At 30.2% G+C, this 16,256-nt stretch overlaps 1 protein-coding gene across 6 annotated transcripts in view; it reads left to right on the top strand.

The window, feature by feature from the left end:
- Window positions 1–12,965, top strand: part of LOC126833707 (ras-related protein Rap-2c) — a 91,582-nt gene extending 78,617 nt beyond the window's left edge. For all 6 annotated transcript variants that reach the window (XM_050565200.1, XM_050565195.1, XM_050565197.1 and 3 more), the window contains 3 exons: window positions 2,462–2,683; window positions 6,360–6,637; window positions 10,752–12,965. In XM_050565200.1, coding sequence (XP_050421157.1) covers window positions 2,519–2,683; window positions 6,360–6,637; window positions 10,752–11,121 — 813 coding nt within the window. In that variant the 5' untranslated portion in view covers window positions 2,462–2,518 and the 3' untranslated portion in view covers window positions 11,122–12,965. The remainder of the gene's footprint in view (window positions 1–2,461; window positions 2,684–6,359; window positions 6,638–10,751) is intronic.
- Window positions 12,966–16,256: the final 3,291 nt, after the last annotated feature.

Genomic DNA, 16,256 nt, shown 5'->3' with positions numbered 1-16,256 from the left:
GTCGGATATTTTTAACAATTGTATTTTATCAGCTGTTAAATCAGTTTTTAATTTCAAATCAAATTGTCTACAATGTGCATTAATTAGCTAAAAAAAACCATTCGGCTTGTAGTCAGCAAGGGACGTGCAAGTGATTAAATTAGGCGAACCAAATTAAAGTTGACTTAATTAAATGCTCAATTTTAAAATCATATCATTAAAAATATTTGTTTAAAACTATGAAACAGTTTTAATAACTCAAAGAATTATTATTCAAACACTTGGCTTATTGCTATTTGATTTCCTACTGAAAAAAGTTAAGACTTTTAAGTCCAAATTATATTGGTTAAAATAAGGAAAAGTAAAAAGTCGCGTGACATTGTATGTTTACATAAGAAAACTCCATTATTGTAATTTGAAGAAAAAATGATCTTTCTCTTTTTCGGATACAGAATTGCGGCATGAAATATTTTTTTTTATATCTGTATACCTACAGGTTCACTTTATTTTTTATATTTTAGCTCATATAAATGCGTTTTGTCATTTGTCGAAAATTGTTTATGGTGAACAATTTACATTGAAATATAATGAAATTTCAAATAAATTATATTATTAGGTGTGTAATATTTAATAAAATGAAAGTAATAATGTATATTAATCGAAAACCGTTATTAAAATGATTTCAGTTTCGCATTCTCAAGTAGGTATTTTATTTTCTTCATGAAGACCCAAATTTCTCATCTTTTATACTCTGAATACCACATTAAAGTTAATTCTTTTATTATTAATATTGTCCGGAAAAATTCAACGAAGCGACAAGATTTAAAAAAGTCATTTACTACTTGGTAGTTTATTTTGTGAAGAATATATATGTATATATATTTATTAATATAGTTGGAAAAACTCAACGATATTCATTTGGTATTTACTATATTAAATTGACAGATTTCCTTTAACGTTTTCTTCAGCCAAAAATGATTATATATTTCTTTATTATAATTTTGATTTTGAATGATTAAACGATGTTATATTTTTTTTACTTAGTTAAGAAGTTTAAAAACTAATTTAAGTACAGACATAAACAATAACCATGCCCTCAAACCTTTTGTACCATTGGTTCTTAAACTTTAATTTTATATTAAAGTTTATCAGAGTTTTAATGAATCCCATGCTTAAGCGCGAGTTAAACAAAACAGTGATTGTGGTTTATGCTCAACCAGGATTAAATCGCATTAAAACCATAAACTGTTGATAATTTAGTTATCTGGCGTAAACAAAAATGTCTAAAAATATGTTTTTAATTAAAACCTAATCAAACTTATGTTAATTTAGTAGTTCCGTAAATATCCCATAACAAACATTTGGAACATAATTTTAATTACATAGATCGAGTTGGTGATATGATAAAATATTTAAACAAAATGTTCGACGTTTTACAAAAAAAAAACCTCAGTTTTAAGATTAATCTAAGTAATAGAATGTTTGGGCGAATCAGAAGATCTTTCTTTTTTTACTACATTTTACTGAAGAAATGTATGAGATGACTGTTGAAAAAAAGAGGGGTATAATAAAAAACAGCGCTGCTCGTACTTCAATCTAACCGCACCCGTTCCACTTTCTTTCCTTCAGAATCAATTTATCCACGCAAATGGACCAAAACGGAAGTAGTTCGCCAGTGTTTAATGACAACCGTCACAATGGTATAAAGTAATCGGCAACCGAACCATATTCTATACACGTTGACATTTGAACCTTTTTTTTCTCCTTCGCTAAAAAAGGAGTTCTGTCACATATGTTTCTTTTGGATCCATTTTATCCAGTTCAGTAATCAATCTTTAGATAAGAACAGCATTCCTTCGCTCGGTTCGTCGAAAAAATAAAAGTCCATTTAATTGTAGAAAACAATATTGTATTAGTAAACTTAATGCTATGATGTAAATATAAGGAAGCCCTATAAAATGTTTAAATTAAGTTTTAATAAAACGTTGCATAATAGCATGCATTATTAATTATGTTATCTCAATGCTTAAGATATAACAATAAAAATATGAATTATATTCCTTTTTTAAATCAAGAAATTAAACTAAAATAAAGGTAAATAAAAAATTCTAATTTGTTTAATTCTATTTATAATAATACACATGTGTATGATGAATACTTAAACCATCTTCACGTGTCAAAGTCAAAGAACACTTTAAAGTTGCATTACATTTACACGTCAGATCCTTAAAAATGTCAAAAGCTCCTAGCTGGCCTACGTATTCATTAGGTATAAATATCCCAATTGACTAGAAAAACAAGTATATTAAAATCTAAATTAACGATAAGGGTGTTGGTTATGATTCCACCAAACAATAACTAAGTACAATAATAACGGTCTATCCATCCTTTCTTCGGTCTTCCTCTTACTCTCTTTCCCTCTACATAACTTGCACTATCTCTTCTCTTACATATATATCTGTTGTTTGTTGTTTTTATATAGATGTTTATGGATGCTTCACTATGAAGTAATCCTCGTGCATTTGACGGGTTAGTGGACATGGTCGACCAAGAAAGAATAAGGTTGGTTGTGCTTGGCGGCGCTGGCGTGGGCAAAAGTGCCATTTGTAAGCGGTTTATACTCAACACATTTTCCCCCAAATACAGAACAACCGTGGAAGACCTTTACAGTAAAGAATTCCATGTGGGATCAACTACATTCAAAGTAAGTTCGCAAATTACTTATATTGACATTTGAAATAATAATAATAATAATTTTCATTATTATGAAAAATATTAACCTATTTATACCTCCTATTAAAAATAAATTATTAACCGTTTAAAATAATATTATTATTTATTATTGTGACAGTGATTAAGTTAATTAAAACATATCAAGTTTCTTACACGTTTATATAGACGACAGTAGCTGCGTATCAAGAATCTTATTTAACAAGAAATTTGTTTTAATAACCCGAATATTTTTTTTCTATTTCTTAAAATTTAACATTTAATTATGAACAAATATTAGACAATAATTATTTACGCATTAATTATAATGTTACTCGTAGTTTTATAAATGTGTAATAATTGTACCTATTGAAAAAACTCATTGCTAAAAAAGTTCATTAGTTATTTTATACTTCTTCAGGTAGAAAAATTATTATCTTAATGATTGCTTTTTCGGGTTGTCTCTTTCTCTATGTTGTAGACGATTGTCTTGAGTATGAGGCTATCATCTTTCTCCGGGGCATGACAGAAACCTTAATAAATGCCCACCCCCAAAAAAAAAAAATCATTGAAAGCTCGAAAAAAATTAATTTAATAACGTATAACCCGTAAGTAAAACAATTGAACATATCAACGTCTCATTTAAATACTAAAATACTCAAAATTGTACAACAAAAAAAATAGATTAACATACTTCTAAATATTTCCTATACAAGTTTAATGATTTCTAAACCATTAGGTTCAAATATAAGTTATTTTGACGAATTCCTTGCAATCTACATTTATTCGGAAATACATCCAAGTATAAAATAAATAATTTAAGTACATTACCAAGCGAGCTCTGTCTCTTTGAATATTTATTTTCCATTATTACTTCGCCTATAACTTTAATTAGTGATCTTTTATTCGACCTGGCAATATAAACCAATGTTTAAATCTAAAGCTATCATTTCAAAACTGTTATAACGACGGTCGTAATCGAGGAATTACAAAAGGGCTCCTTAAGGGGACGTCATAACCAAAATAATAGCACCAAAATAGAACTTTTGTATTTCCAATAGTCTGAAGTCTACAATACAAGCAGGGATATAAAGTATAAATTGTTTGAAAGATGAGAAATTTAGGTGTGTCTTGTTGGAGTTAGATTTAAAAAAATACATTTTAGTTTTAAGATATATATATTTAAATAATAAAAAATATGCCCTTTCTTTATGCCATATTGTTCCATCTCCAAACCAACTATCGAAAATTGAGTTTCAAAAAAACCATAGAAAAAGTTCTCACCTAAAACTTTTATAATAGGATTTTTTTCTCTAAAACCACCCAGTGGGCCGTGTTTTTGAAATTAGAAAACTATGTTGAGATGAAAAAAATATTTAAAATCACTGACAAAGATGCTGCAATAGTCCGAAAAATAAATTAACTGACTAAAAATAATTCTTATTACTAATCTAATAAGTACACATTACAAATTAAGCTATAAATTAAGATTTTGCAAAAAATTGCCTATACCCAGCTCCTTAATAAATAATACGTCCCCTTAAACGGTTGCACGCAAATTACTTAACATAACATGGGGGGGGGGGGTATAATAGCATTATAATACTGCTGTCCTATGATTAATAAAGAGAACCTAACCGTACTACCAGAATATTCTCACCGCGCCTTTTCTCAATTTTCGAGACATATTTAATATTATTATTAATTTGTGTACAAATTTATGATCTAATTAAATGAAATATAAGTTTCAATGGGAAGCTGCAATACGTTTTTCAAGATATTTCTCTCTCTATATATATATGTGCAATACTTCTAGAACTACTGGGTCGATTTCCTAGAGAGGAGTCTTCATTTTACTACTTGAAATGAAAAACGAATAATTTTGCTGCAAGTATACAAATGATAAAAATTATATTACCGGATACCCAGTATCTCGATATTATCCGTTCAATAATGTTTTGGACCAAAATGTAAACACAATTGTTTTAATAAGACAAATTTTGACAACAACTGTCCACTATAATGTAGGTACACAATAATCTACAACTACTGTGAATTGCGACGCAAGCCCAATCATCTTTTGAAGCTGGGTATATTATATCTGCCTGGGGCGTCTTTACTGGGTTATTAATTAGGATCATAGTCGTATTACAAACAGACATTATCGTCAAAACGTACACGCCTAAGACAAAACACCCTTTTCCGTCTTGGTCAAACAAATATACCTGTAGAACAGCATATATACACTGTACAATATTAACAAAACTGTCGGACCCTATAGATAGTGGACCCTTTTAATCCATCAGTGCAATTCGGAGGGGCTTAAATCCATTTCGTGTTGTCATATTGGAACACAAAGCGTCATTGTGTAATAGTGAGTGTGATATACAGCCGAAAGACAGGAGACGATTAAATGATTAAATGACATTATGTAGAAAAATATTTTTCTGCTATTCCACATTTCCATTATAGTTTATACATTTAGACCGTTGAACAGTACACATAGTGTAATCAACATTTTCTGTAAATAATTTGTGCACAAGACAAATTAAAACTTAAAGACAGTTGAATATGTGGTGTTTTAAACTCTTGACCTAGGTTCGAACTGCATAATATTTAAACGCAATTAATTAACTTGTTGGTGTTTTTGTTGTACAATTATTTTAAATTTCGTTTAAGGTGCAATATGTTATATAAGATAACGGTGAAAACTTTTCCGTGGCCCCGGTAATTGTTAAAAACTGCAAAAAACAGCAAATAAAAAACGGCAAAATAAAAATATTACTCGCACATATTTTTCGGTATTTTAAAAGAAAACAGCTTTTAACCGAAAAGCGTAAACACTGCGGTTAAAGTTTTCATTGCTAAAATTAACTTTACATAATTGCAGTTCGAAGAGAATTGAAACAGTTTTCTTACTAAAACAATTGTTTTAAAAGTTTTCGAAATAATAAGATTAAGATTTTAATTTGAAAAAAAAAATGTTTTATTAAGAAGCTTAAGAAGTTAGACTTTTCAATTTATCTTTCTCATTTAAATTAACTTATAACAATATAATAGTAACAGTTTGTAATTAAATTAATCGTTGACTACTTTTGAGTAAATAGAACTAGACATTAATCATAATAATGTACTCGTAGTTCATCTTCTGGCCAACTACTGGCTTATTTTACAAAAATATAAAATAGATAAAGTTATATACTAACACTACTTGAAGTTATGCCGATATTATTCTACAGCTGTATACTACATTTTCCTTTGAAGTTTAGTGTATACTAAATTTTCCTTTGAAGTTTAGTCTTTATTTTTCTGTTAAAAAAAAAAAAATTAGAAACTCGTTACAACTGTTTTTCATGAAGGTTTTAAAGACAATTTGTACTTATTTCACAACCTTTACGACCTATGATTGACAAAGATTGGTGAATATAGTTTTTACCGTGTCTACCAAAAGTATAAAAATTGATAGTTTTATCATTTACACTGTTTACACAACTTGCGGTTACTCCCACGTGAGTGGTTTGACTGGTAAAATATCATAGAAGGAGTAAGGAGTCAGGTAAGGATCAAGGAAGAAGATCTGGTGTAAAAATGCAATACCCCATTCGAGTTTAAACGAGTTTGATAATTGTTTTTTTAAAGCGTTATATTATATCGTTTTGTCGACAAAACAGGTGGACATCCTGGACACGTGTGGAGACCAACAATTCCCGGCCATGCGGCGGCTGAGCATTGCCACGGCGCACGCCTTCCTGTTTGTCTACTCGGTCGGGTGCGAACGGTCTTTCGACGTGGTAAAACAAAACTTCGAAGAGGTGCGCGAACAACGAGAAGACTACCAGGTGTTGCCAATCGTAGTGGCCGGCAACAAGCTGGACTTGGCCCCGGACTATAGGCGGGTCACCGTGGAGGACGCGTCCGAATGGTTGTACTGCGAGCTTCCCAAGATGAGGTGAGTAACGCCGAATTATCATGGTTAACGACACTTTTGTTGACAAGTCGACTTAACACAGTCGAGTGGACCAACAGTATACAAACGAGACACGTGTAAATGCAATTTTTTATGTATGAAAAATCCAACAATTTTTGTATTTCGATTTCAATCGCCCAGTACATCTACATAAATGATTACAAGTTTACATAAGAAATTACATTTCATTTCCATTTGCTTACTCCGCGTCGCCCTAACTATATTATATTATGGTTCGAATGAGTGTGTTTTATTTTATATCGCCATGTCAAAAATTCCAATGACTTTGGGCGACTACTTACTATAAGTATAACTTTACGACAAAGTGACGTGAACCGTGTTATATACGTACTATACGCTGTGTCATCATCAGAGCTGGCGGTCGGCGAGTTCTCGAAATTCGATTATATTATATGCTTCCCGTTGTAAGTTTCTGCGATGTCCGTATGTGATTTAAATTATTGGACTTCTGCGGAAAATATGCGCATAGGATCGTCCCGGAATCCACTAATCATAACTGGCATGCCGGAGGAGCAAAGCAAGGCGCACTGTCGAATGAAAAAATAACCATTAATCCGTTGGTTTGGAAACAAACTGCGATTGGGGCGTATATGAAAATGTCTCTATGTATGTATACTTTATATAGATTTGAGATTTCCGATGTGCAATATAGACTATACATATTATGCTGTCGATTCGCGACATGCCGATGGACAGAAGTCAACGTTCGCCTTGAAAGACGGCACATCGCACACACACACACACACAAGTCAGTGTAGTTATAATGTCTGGCCGGAAGAAAAAAAAATGTATCGACCTTTAGATTTTTTTTTCTCGAAAATTTTTATATCAACGCCGCTGCGTTCGTTTGCAACCCGACTTCCGGCAAGTGCTCGTCCCGGTCCGGACGTCCGGGCTCTACCCGGAGCGACTGCCAAAAAAGAAAAATTATTTTCATCAACCCGTTCCAGGCGACGCCTGTCTTTTGGTTGTTTGCGCTTAAGACCTGGCCCGTAACAAATTATAAAACATTTTACAGGCGTGGTAGGTACCTATAACCTAACCGTTTTATCATGCCGGCCGGGGTTTCCTGTCTGGATATTTTTTTATTATTAAAAAAGAACCGTTTCGACCATAAGGGCCGGCGGTTATGGTGAGCTATTAAACCGAATAACTTGGGAGCCGATAAAACTAAAGTGATTTCGTTTTACGCTCCCGAGTAAAAAAATGTATCGACAGCCAGCCGACGGTTTTTATGGGCTGATCAAACCATTCGGTAGCTACCCACAAATCGTCACTCTCTCCCACACCACTACGATAAATAGCCAGGTGCTTGGGGGTTAGGCCCCGTCAGATTTATAGGGGGAAAAAAATCAACCTATTTTTAATTCATACTAAAAAAATACCCGTTTTTTTTTTCTTTTCTTTAAATCCATCGACTCGTTTTATAAAATGTAAGGTCTAGACTCGACTCGGTTAAATAAATACTACACACACTCACCGCGTTATTATGTAACTAAAATATCCTCTATCATAGTTCCTTGACTTAGCCAACCCACTGAGCAGCGTTATTGCGTCGGCCACTGGTCCGCCACTTGTTATTGTTTAACTAAACTTTCCATAGGTGGATGTGCTACGGCTAAGTGCTTTGCCGTAGGTTCAATACCGACAGCTTAATTTCATTAATCCTGCTTTGCCTTCAAAATACTAAACTTCAACCCCCTCCCTTTCGAATATAATTCAAACAAGATTCCAAAACTCTTAGGTACTCTCTCAACATGTCTACAAGCCAACTAGTCCTAAATATATATATATATATATATATAGTGTTCTACATAAGATAAAGCTCTTCTGTTTCTGGTGCAATTTACAATATCGCACAACATACTAATTGAAATGCTGCGTTCACAAATATTACATTTCAGTTTGACGATTAATTTGAGCAAATTTCTGTACTGGCCAATATTTTAATTATCGTGAGCTTTTTTCTCTTATCCTATTGTCAATTAGCTAAAACCTAATAAATTAGGGTTCATTTGACGAATATATCTACTAACTTAAGGATCTACTTATGAGTTCTGACAATACAGTTAATAAGCATTACCCTACTTTACATTGGTCATAAAAAACCTCCTCCGTTTTTAAAATCCGTTAAAAAAGACAACAGTTTGCAGTCAACACTTACCGATTACATTATTAAATCGTTAAGGAGCTAAAACCGTATTTAAAAATAACAATATTAATTAAAATTAAGTCAATTAACAAAATAATAAACGATATATCAAATTACAAAAAAAAACATAAAAGTGAAATTTACAGGAGACAGTAAATTTTTTTAGAAAAATGTTTTTTAAAAGATTCAAAAATGTAATAAAAATCAATGCAAGTATAAATATACAGTTTGCCAGTTCAAAATGTGTTGATATGTGAAAAAAATTGCACTGAATCTAATTTTTAAAATGTTTTGTTAGTATGTTTTGTGTACTAAACTAACTACTTAACTGACAAGTAGCTATTATTTGATGATTTTATAGGATTGCATTCTCGGAGAGACCACAATTAACTTAATTGTAATTCCAAATCTGTTATAGAAAGTGAAAAGATTTTAAATTTATGTACAAAGTCCCTAAAACGTTTTTATGGGTCCACCCGTCATAAAACGGAAGCAAGGACCATAATTGAATTGAAAATATTATAAATAATTCAAATTATAACCTGTCACACTTGGAATATACAATTGGCATGCAAATTGTAAAAAACTAAACTTAATATTTACAAGGCCATTTTTACTAGTGTGACGTTTTATTATTAATATTATAAAAAGTTAATATTACATTTGTTTTTTTCGAAAAAAAACAATGGCAGGAGGGCGGTAAATAATTGTTTATGCCTCTTATTATTATTTTTTTAATAACTCAATACTCATCGCAAAATATAAAACAGAATATTTGTATCTTTAAAACAAATTATAATAATAACAACTTGGACTTTATTTTATTAGGACGATCACTCAAAGTTATAATGCGCGTTCGCATTTTTCTCGCAGCTTCAGAGGTGTCCAAGGTGAGAGACAAATGACTCCGAAAGTTCCTTTTTAACTCCTAACTGGTATCTCCGAATGTCGTCTCCTAGAAGAATCCTATCGGGAATTCCTCAGCATTAAAAAAAAGGAGACCATTAGGAACATTCTACAGAGTAAAGAATACATAAATTACACAACATTTTTTTTTTTGCGTTATTGCCCGTAAGTAATTAGTTACTACATTTTAATAGGAAAAGATTTAATTAATAATTACTATAATTATTTTTTTAATATTGTAAAAGTATTTTAAAATGGGAGGAAATCAAATGTTAATGATACAGACGTTTTAAAAACATTGCCTTACTATAAATAAAACAATGTTGATATTGTTTCAAAATATTTGTACAGTTATAAAAATTATACTTTAAAATAAAGCTGAGACCTCGAATCGAATTTTTCTATTATTCAAATTTTCGCACGAAAAAACTAAAAAGAACTTCTTAATCTAAGAGGTTTTTTAGTTATGTTTTTTTACACGGAAAAAAATAATTTGGTTATAGTAAATGTTTGGAAATATTCTTGTTTGATCTACTATAATATGGCTGCGCCTACTACATCATTTTAGTTAGAAATACCAAACTGTAATTATATATCTATATAAATTGTTAAAATCTTATTTGTTGTAATAAGTAATAATATTTATTTTTTCAAAAGAATAATTCGTTATAATTATATTTATTTTGTTAAAAATTATTAAAAATAGATCAAGGACACCTTAGTTGTCTCTTAATTATTTTTTTTTTTAATCTAATTAATCCTGCAAAGAAAATGATCAAATATTCGAATATTCGAAAAATCAGATCGAATATTCGAATAAAAAATTCGAATATTTGTTTTTCGAATAGTCCCACCACTATTTTAAAATACATTTTTGCTGTGTAGGGTGATTTTAACCCATATTAGGTTTCACAATTTCGTCGACCTTAACCTTGTTATCTACATGTAAATAACGTTACAAAGTAGAAGCTCCGTCTGGCGTCTATTAATTTATCTGTTTTGTTTTGCTTTCGACAGGGTGAAGCTGTTGGAGTGTTCGGCTAAAGACAACGTTAACATCCGGGACGTGTTCAAGTGTTTCCTCGGGCTCTCCAGGATCCTGTCTGCGACGGAGGACATGTCTGCCGGCCCGTTGAAGCGCAGGTCCAGCGCTTACGTCAGCCACACCAAGGCGTCTAGACGGACCGAGAGCCCGGTCACGCTGTCGGTGACCGCGGCCACTTCGGTAGCGCAGTCGCCAGCTTCGCCCAAGAGCCACGGCGACCAAGTTTACAAGGCGCAGGAGAGGCCCAAGCCCCGCAGTCGCAGCCTGATCAGAAGATGCAGCCGCAAGACCAAGCAGCAGATCAGAGACAGCGGCGGCGTAGACGACTGCAACGTCAGCTAAACGGTACAAAAGACACTGAAAGATTGCCCGTATTTTATTTACCCTCCCTCGACTCGATTACTTATCGATAACAATTATTTCAACCTTAAATCGCTTAAGGCTGTCTGATGTCCGGCTTTCCGGTACACACTCGGTATTAGTACTTGCCACTGAAAAACTAACTAGACTACATTTTGCCCTACCCCGAATTTGTTTTATTCGTCAATAAACCCAACAAATAACCGAAACCGATATTTTATGCCTATATTATTTAATGGTATTGTACAAACCAAAATCTGTATCACGAACAAATTAAAATCTATAACCCAACAAGTGAACAATTAACTTACTTTGCTGCTCCAACAAATAGTTACTTTTAAGTTTGAGTTACGGTTTTGTAAACCCTAAACCGGTTCTACGTGTGCCGAAGAAGTGACGTTTATCACAGATTTCAAAAGTGTTTTCTACACACAAAAATGTATTTTCGAATTCGACCCGTTTAACGTTATTGTTTGCACCCCCGCATTATTACTTGAGCCCAAGTTAGGATGGGGCGGGTGTGTTAGGTTTGCTAACTGGAAATACTAAACGTATGAATTGAAAAAGGCCAAAAACGAATGGAATCGAAATATGAATCGAGCCGGCCACCGCCGTTCACCCTCTGTCCATCCAAGTATACAAACCAAATTCTTAACATAGTAAGTGTAAGCAATATCGCCTGTAGGCGTTGTATTATTATATTTTATCGGATCAGGAGGACCAATAACGGTTTTTTATTCTTGTTTCCATAATAATAATACTTCATATTACATTTCACAGCGTATTTTTGAAAAAATCCTATTCGGTTTGGGCGATACCGACTTCAGCACTAACCGTTAAAGTGTACCTACTTATAACTACGTACATTTTAACAATATAACGCATGCTATTAATGTAAAAGCATATATTATTATCTCACTATGTTAAATGTGATTTATTAAACGGTTGTAAAGAAATAAAATAACTATTACATTTTTATATTGTCGTCTTTGTCACCACTTTCGAGGGTGTTTATAAAATTACATTTTACAACTCCTAATATATTATTCTTAAGTAATACATATGTAAATGATCTAATATTTATACATAATCCTAATTGGTGTACAAATAACAATTTCTTTATTCGCTTTTTTTAATATTTTTTTTTACATTTACCATGTTTTTTACATTATCTTGTGAGTTTTCCTAATTGTTAATATACTTATACATACATATTAAGTATTATAGTATTAATATACTTAATTAATATGTTTACTCATAATAATTTATGTTTAATGAGTTGTCAACTTTTGGGAAATTAAACATAATCTACCATTTAAAATTTTGTAATTCGATTTTGCCAAAGTACTGTGCAACTCTAAGAAATGAACAGGTCGACCAATATGAAAATATTTATGTGCACGAAAAACAGCAAATCAAGTATGAGTATTAGAATTCCATAACCTTGTATATATACCTATAAAGGCAATTATAAAGCCGAGGTAGCTATAAATGTTCCTTATTTTGCCTACCATTTTTTAATAAAAAAAATAATTATTATTATCAACTGTTAAATACCATAATAAAAATATAATTTTTTTAGAGTTTACTTAATGTATCATCTTAGAAGATTAATACGCTCATTATGATTGTACATTATGAATAAAAAAATGTGATTCATAATATCAATGTCAAGAAAATTGTCTATCTCATGTCGGTTTATCTATATTTTTAAGTTGTCGTTATGATATCTGTTTGAATTAATTTGTATGTATGTTAGTGGCGATCAAATAGTAAATTAATATTGAAAATAATAACAAAATACTTACATCATACAAAATCTATAATATAACACGTTTTAACATAATGTTTGTTTCCATAGTATGTTAATTTGTATAAAAAAGATATTAGTTTTATTTACGATACTTAATTTTGCTCACATTTTTTTGATAATTTGACACGGTCAAATTGTTTCATCAAAATGTAAAATAATAATTACAACTATTAAAATAAAGTAATTTAAACATTTTTTTAAAGCACAAAAAATATTGCTAACTAAAAACTATTAACCCCGTGACAGTGTGTATAATATTAAAACAATTTGTATTTACTTCCTAATACAATATATATACATAGACATTTAATTATAATTTGTGTTTTTACACAAAGACTTTTTTTTTCAATTTTATATACAATAACCTAAAGCGTTTGTCGGAATTTTCTAACAATTTATATTAATTAAATGTTTGTCTTTAAAACTTTTGCATCAATCTACATACATATTATTATCATGAAAATACATATTTATGCAAATAAAATTCTTACTTATCTTGCACTCTTGTAAAATTACTCTACTTATAGTGTTTACTGTTTTATGCTAGGGGCAATAAATTAAATTAATTTTTTTTTCTAAATAATTATTTGCCCTGTGCAGCAAAAATTAAATACTAACGTTGGAACTGTTTAAAAGTACAACTAATAAAATATGACACCACGAAATGTGATAGGATTTCAATATAAATGTGAATATTCTTGTCACAAACGGTATGTTTACGATTAATTATACTAATAATATAAATTCTTTGTACAAATTATAACGCATTATTAAGCGATTTACCAATTTATTTCATTTTGTTTTGATATTAGGAAACATAATATTTTCAAGTGTGCGACTAAATTATTAACATATCCAGAATCGCTTAAATACCCAACATATAACCTTTACAGCCGCCCAAAATTTTTTTTTTACTAAAACAAGATTTTGTACAGGGTGCCGTAAAAGTTTAGGTACTCGATTAAGAATCACCCGATTGTATAAAGTTTTTAAATAATTTATATAATATTATTATTATACAATGTATGTGATGATAGTAATACACAATTAAATTGTAAGACTTTTATATTATAACAATATTATTATGATCTACTGTAAACAAAATATATTATAATATAATAAAAACAATATTATTGTTTAGATTAGTTTAGATCCCAAAACAAGTATGTCATATCATGCACCGAAAACTTTGGTTGAATATATTATTAAATTTATAAACTATACGTATATTCTATATACATTAAGTTTTATTGTAAAACGGTTTTTATTAAAAATTCATTAATGTATAAATATTAACTGCATATAAATAATTTTGTTTCAAATACATAATAATATATACCCATTACTTTACGCGTAGAGTATACCTTTTATGCCTAATTCCTTACTACATACACGAGATGGATTTGATGAGTGGCTGAAAATGTATTGATTTTACATTAATAAGTTTTTCCAAGTTCTGGATTGCTGATAACTTTTTAACCGCTGAACTGCATATGTGTATACTTCATAAACTTATATGTATATATATAGAGACAAAAAGTGTTTATTAAAAGTAGGTTCTATATAAAAAGATAAAAAGTTCACTCTTTCCTTAATCCTTATCGAAATAAAGGTGTATTTCTCTATAAATGTAAATTGTAATAATCTTTTCCAGTAACGTATTTATTTCCATACCTTCAAAAAAATGGTAAGCAACCATTGTAGTAAGCATTCAAACTTGGTACAATATATTATAAAGGTAGCGCAATGTAGGATCAAAGCAGTCACTAATTTGTTCTCTGTTTAACCTGTCGGACCAGCTAACTTATACGTATGGCACTTAAACTATAAATCTCAAAGGTTTATCGAATTTATTGAAATGTATTATTATAATTTATATTCCATTTATTACTTGTTGAGACATGTTAAACAATAATATTAAATTAATTTCATTTCTTAGATAAGTTCAATATACCTAATGCCGGTTTGCATTCTATAAGGATTATCTTGTGGATTCGATGAGTATTGATTTTCCGTTTAAGTAAAGACAACCCCACTGTTTATTAGCAATTAAGCTATGAATAATTTATTATGAAATAATTATTGTGAATTTATAACAATAAATCTCAAATCGTTCATTCGCGTATAACTCTGACATTGTGCCATCGACATTAATTGAGTTAAAAAATGGTTTGTTTTTAAAGTATTTTCGTTTTAAACTTAGATAAGAAGCTGATCAAGATTTTTAAAAAGTTAAATACCATTGTTGTTTTCTGAAAAAAGAATAAAGTCAAAGTATCATTTTTTGCCCTCGTTTGAACTTTAATTAACTTTCAATTAATACATTCATTAATTATTTTACAAAGACAACGTTACTTGTGTGTATATACAGAATAACAGCAAGCCTTAATAGTATTTCAAAGCTGATAGTTCCTAGTGAAATGCTGATTGATGACTACATCGGTAGACAGAGGCAAATCAAATACCATCTATCTAAAATACAAATTCAGACAGAGAAGGTTAGAAAGCCTAAACTACAAACAACTCGATGAAATAACGTCTGGCCGTTGGTAATTTAAGAAGTATACAAGTCTTAAGTACTGAAATATTTTTAATCGGTTTTAAATGTGTCAACATTTTATATAAATTTTTTACCTTTTACCTAATGAATTTTCAAAAGTTAGCGTATGGAAGTAATAATATTTTCATTGCATAATAAATAAAATTATTTTAAATTTTTTACTATAATAACGATTTGATCACAAAAGTTTTTAGTAATAAAAAAATTAAAACAGTGTCAGTATTTTTGGTGACTTTTTATTTATTACAAATATTTCCCAGTAATTATTTTATAATACAAAGGTTTTTAAATAATGCATAGTAAAAATATATATAATAACAGACTGCATTTGTTTATGGGTCTATAACTCTGAACACGTGTAGAAGCTATAAATATGTTCATTTGCTGGTTGTATTGATTTTTTCGAATACATACAGTTATTACTTTTGTTGCATTTGAACATGCAATAAACAAATAAATTACTAAAACAATTAAAACCAAAATACACAATTTGAGCAACGTAAATTAAATCTTAATCTTAATAATTTAATTATTCTAACAAAACACAAAAACACTTTTAGATTGCATTTTATTTGTGTAGACACGTTTGCTTTTTTAAATGTCAATCCAAATTTTAAAATGTACACTTATATTGTAATAACTTTAATTACGCTTCGTGCGTGGACTTCTTGAAAATTAGAATACACTGCATAGCTCTCACATGGTGGATTTTAGAACAACCTTATACAATATGTTTTCGAATCA

Source organism: Adelges cooleyi, unplaced genomic scaffold (assembly GCF_023614345.1).
Source record: "Adelges cooleyi isolate 19-005CV unplaced genomic scaffold, UGA_ACOO_1.1 ACOO_flye_CR_arks_rails_tigmint_CR_PRNA_2, whole genome shotgun sequence".
In the NCBI taxonomy this organism is placed as follows: domain Eukaryota; kingdom Metazoa; phylum Arthropoda; class Insecta; order Hemiptera; family Adelgidae; genus Adelges; species Adelges cooleyi.
Note: the sequence above shows the minus strand (reverse complement) of the source record. Positions and strands in the feature narration are given on the sequence as shown.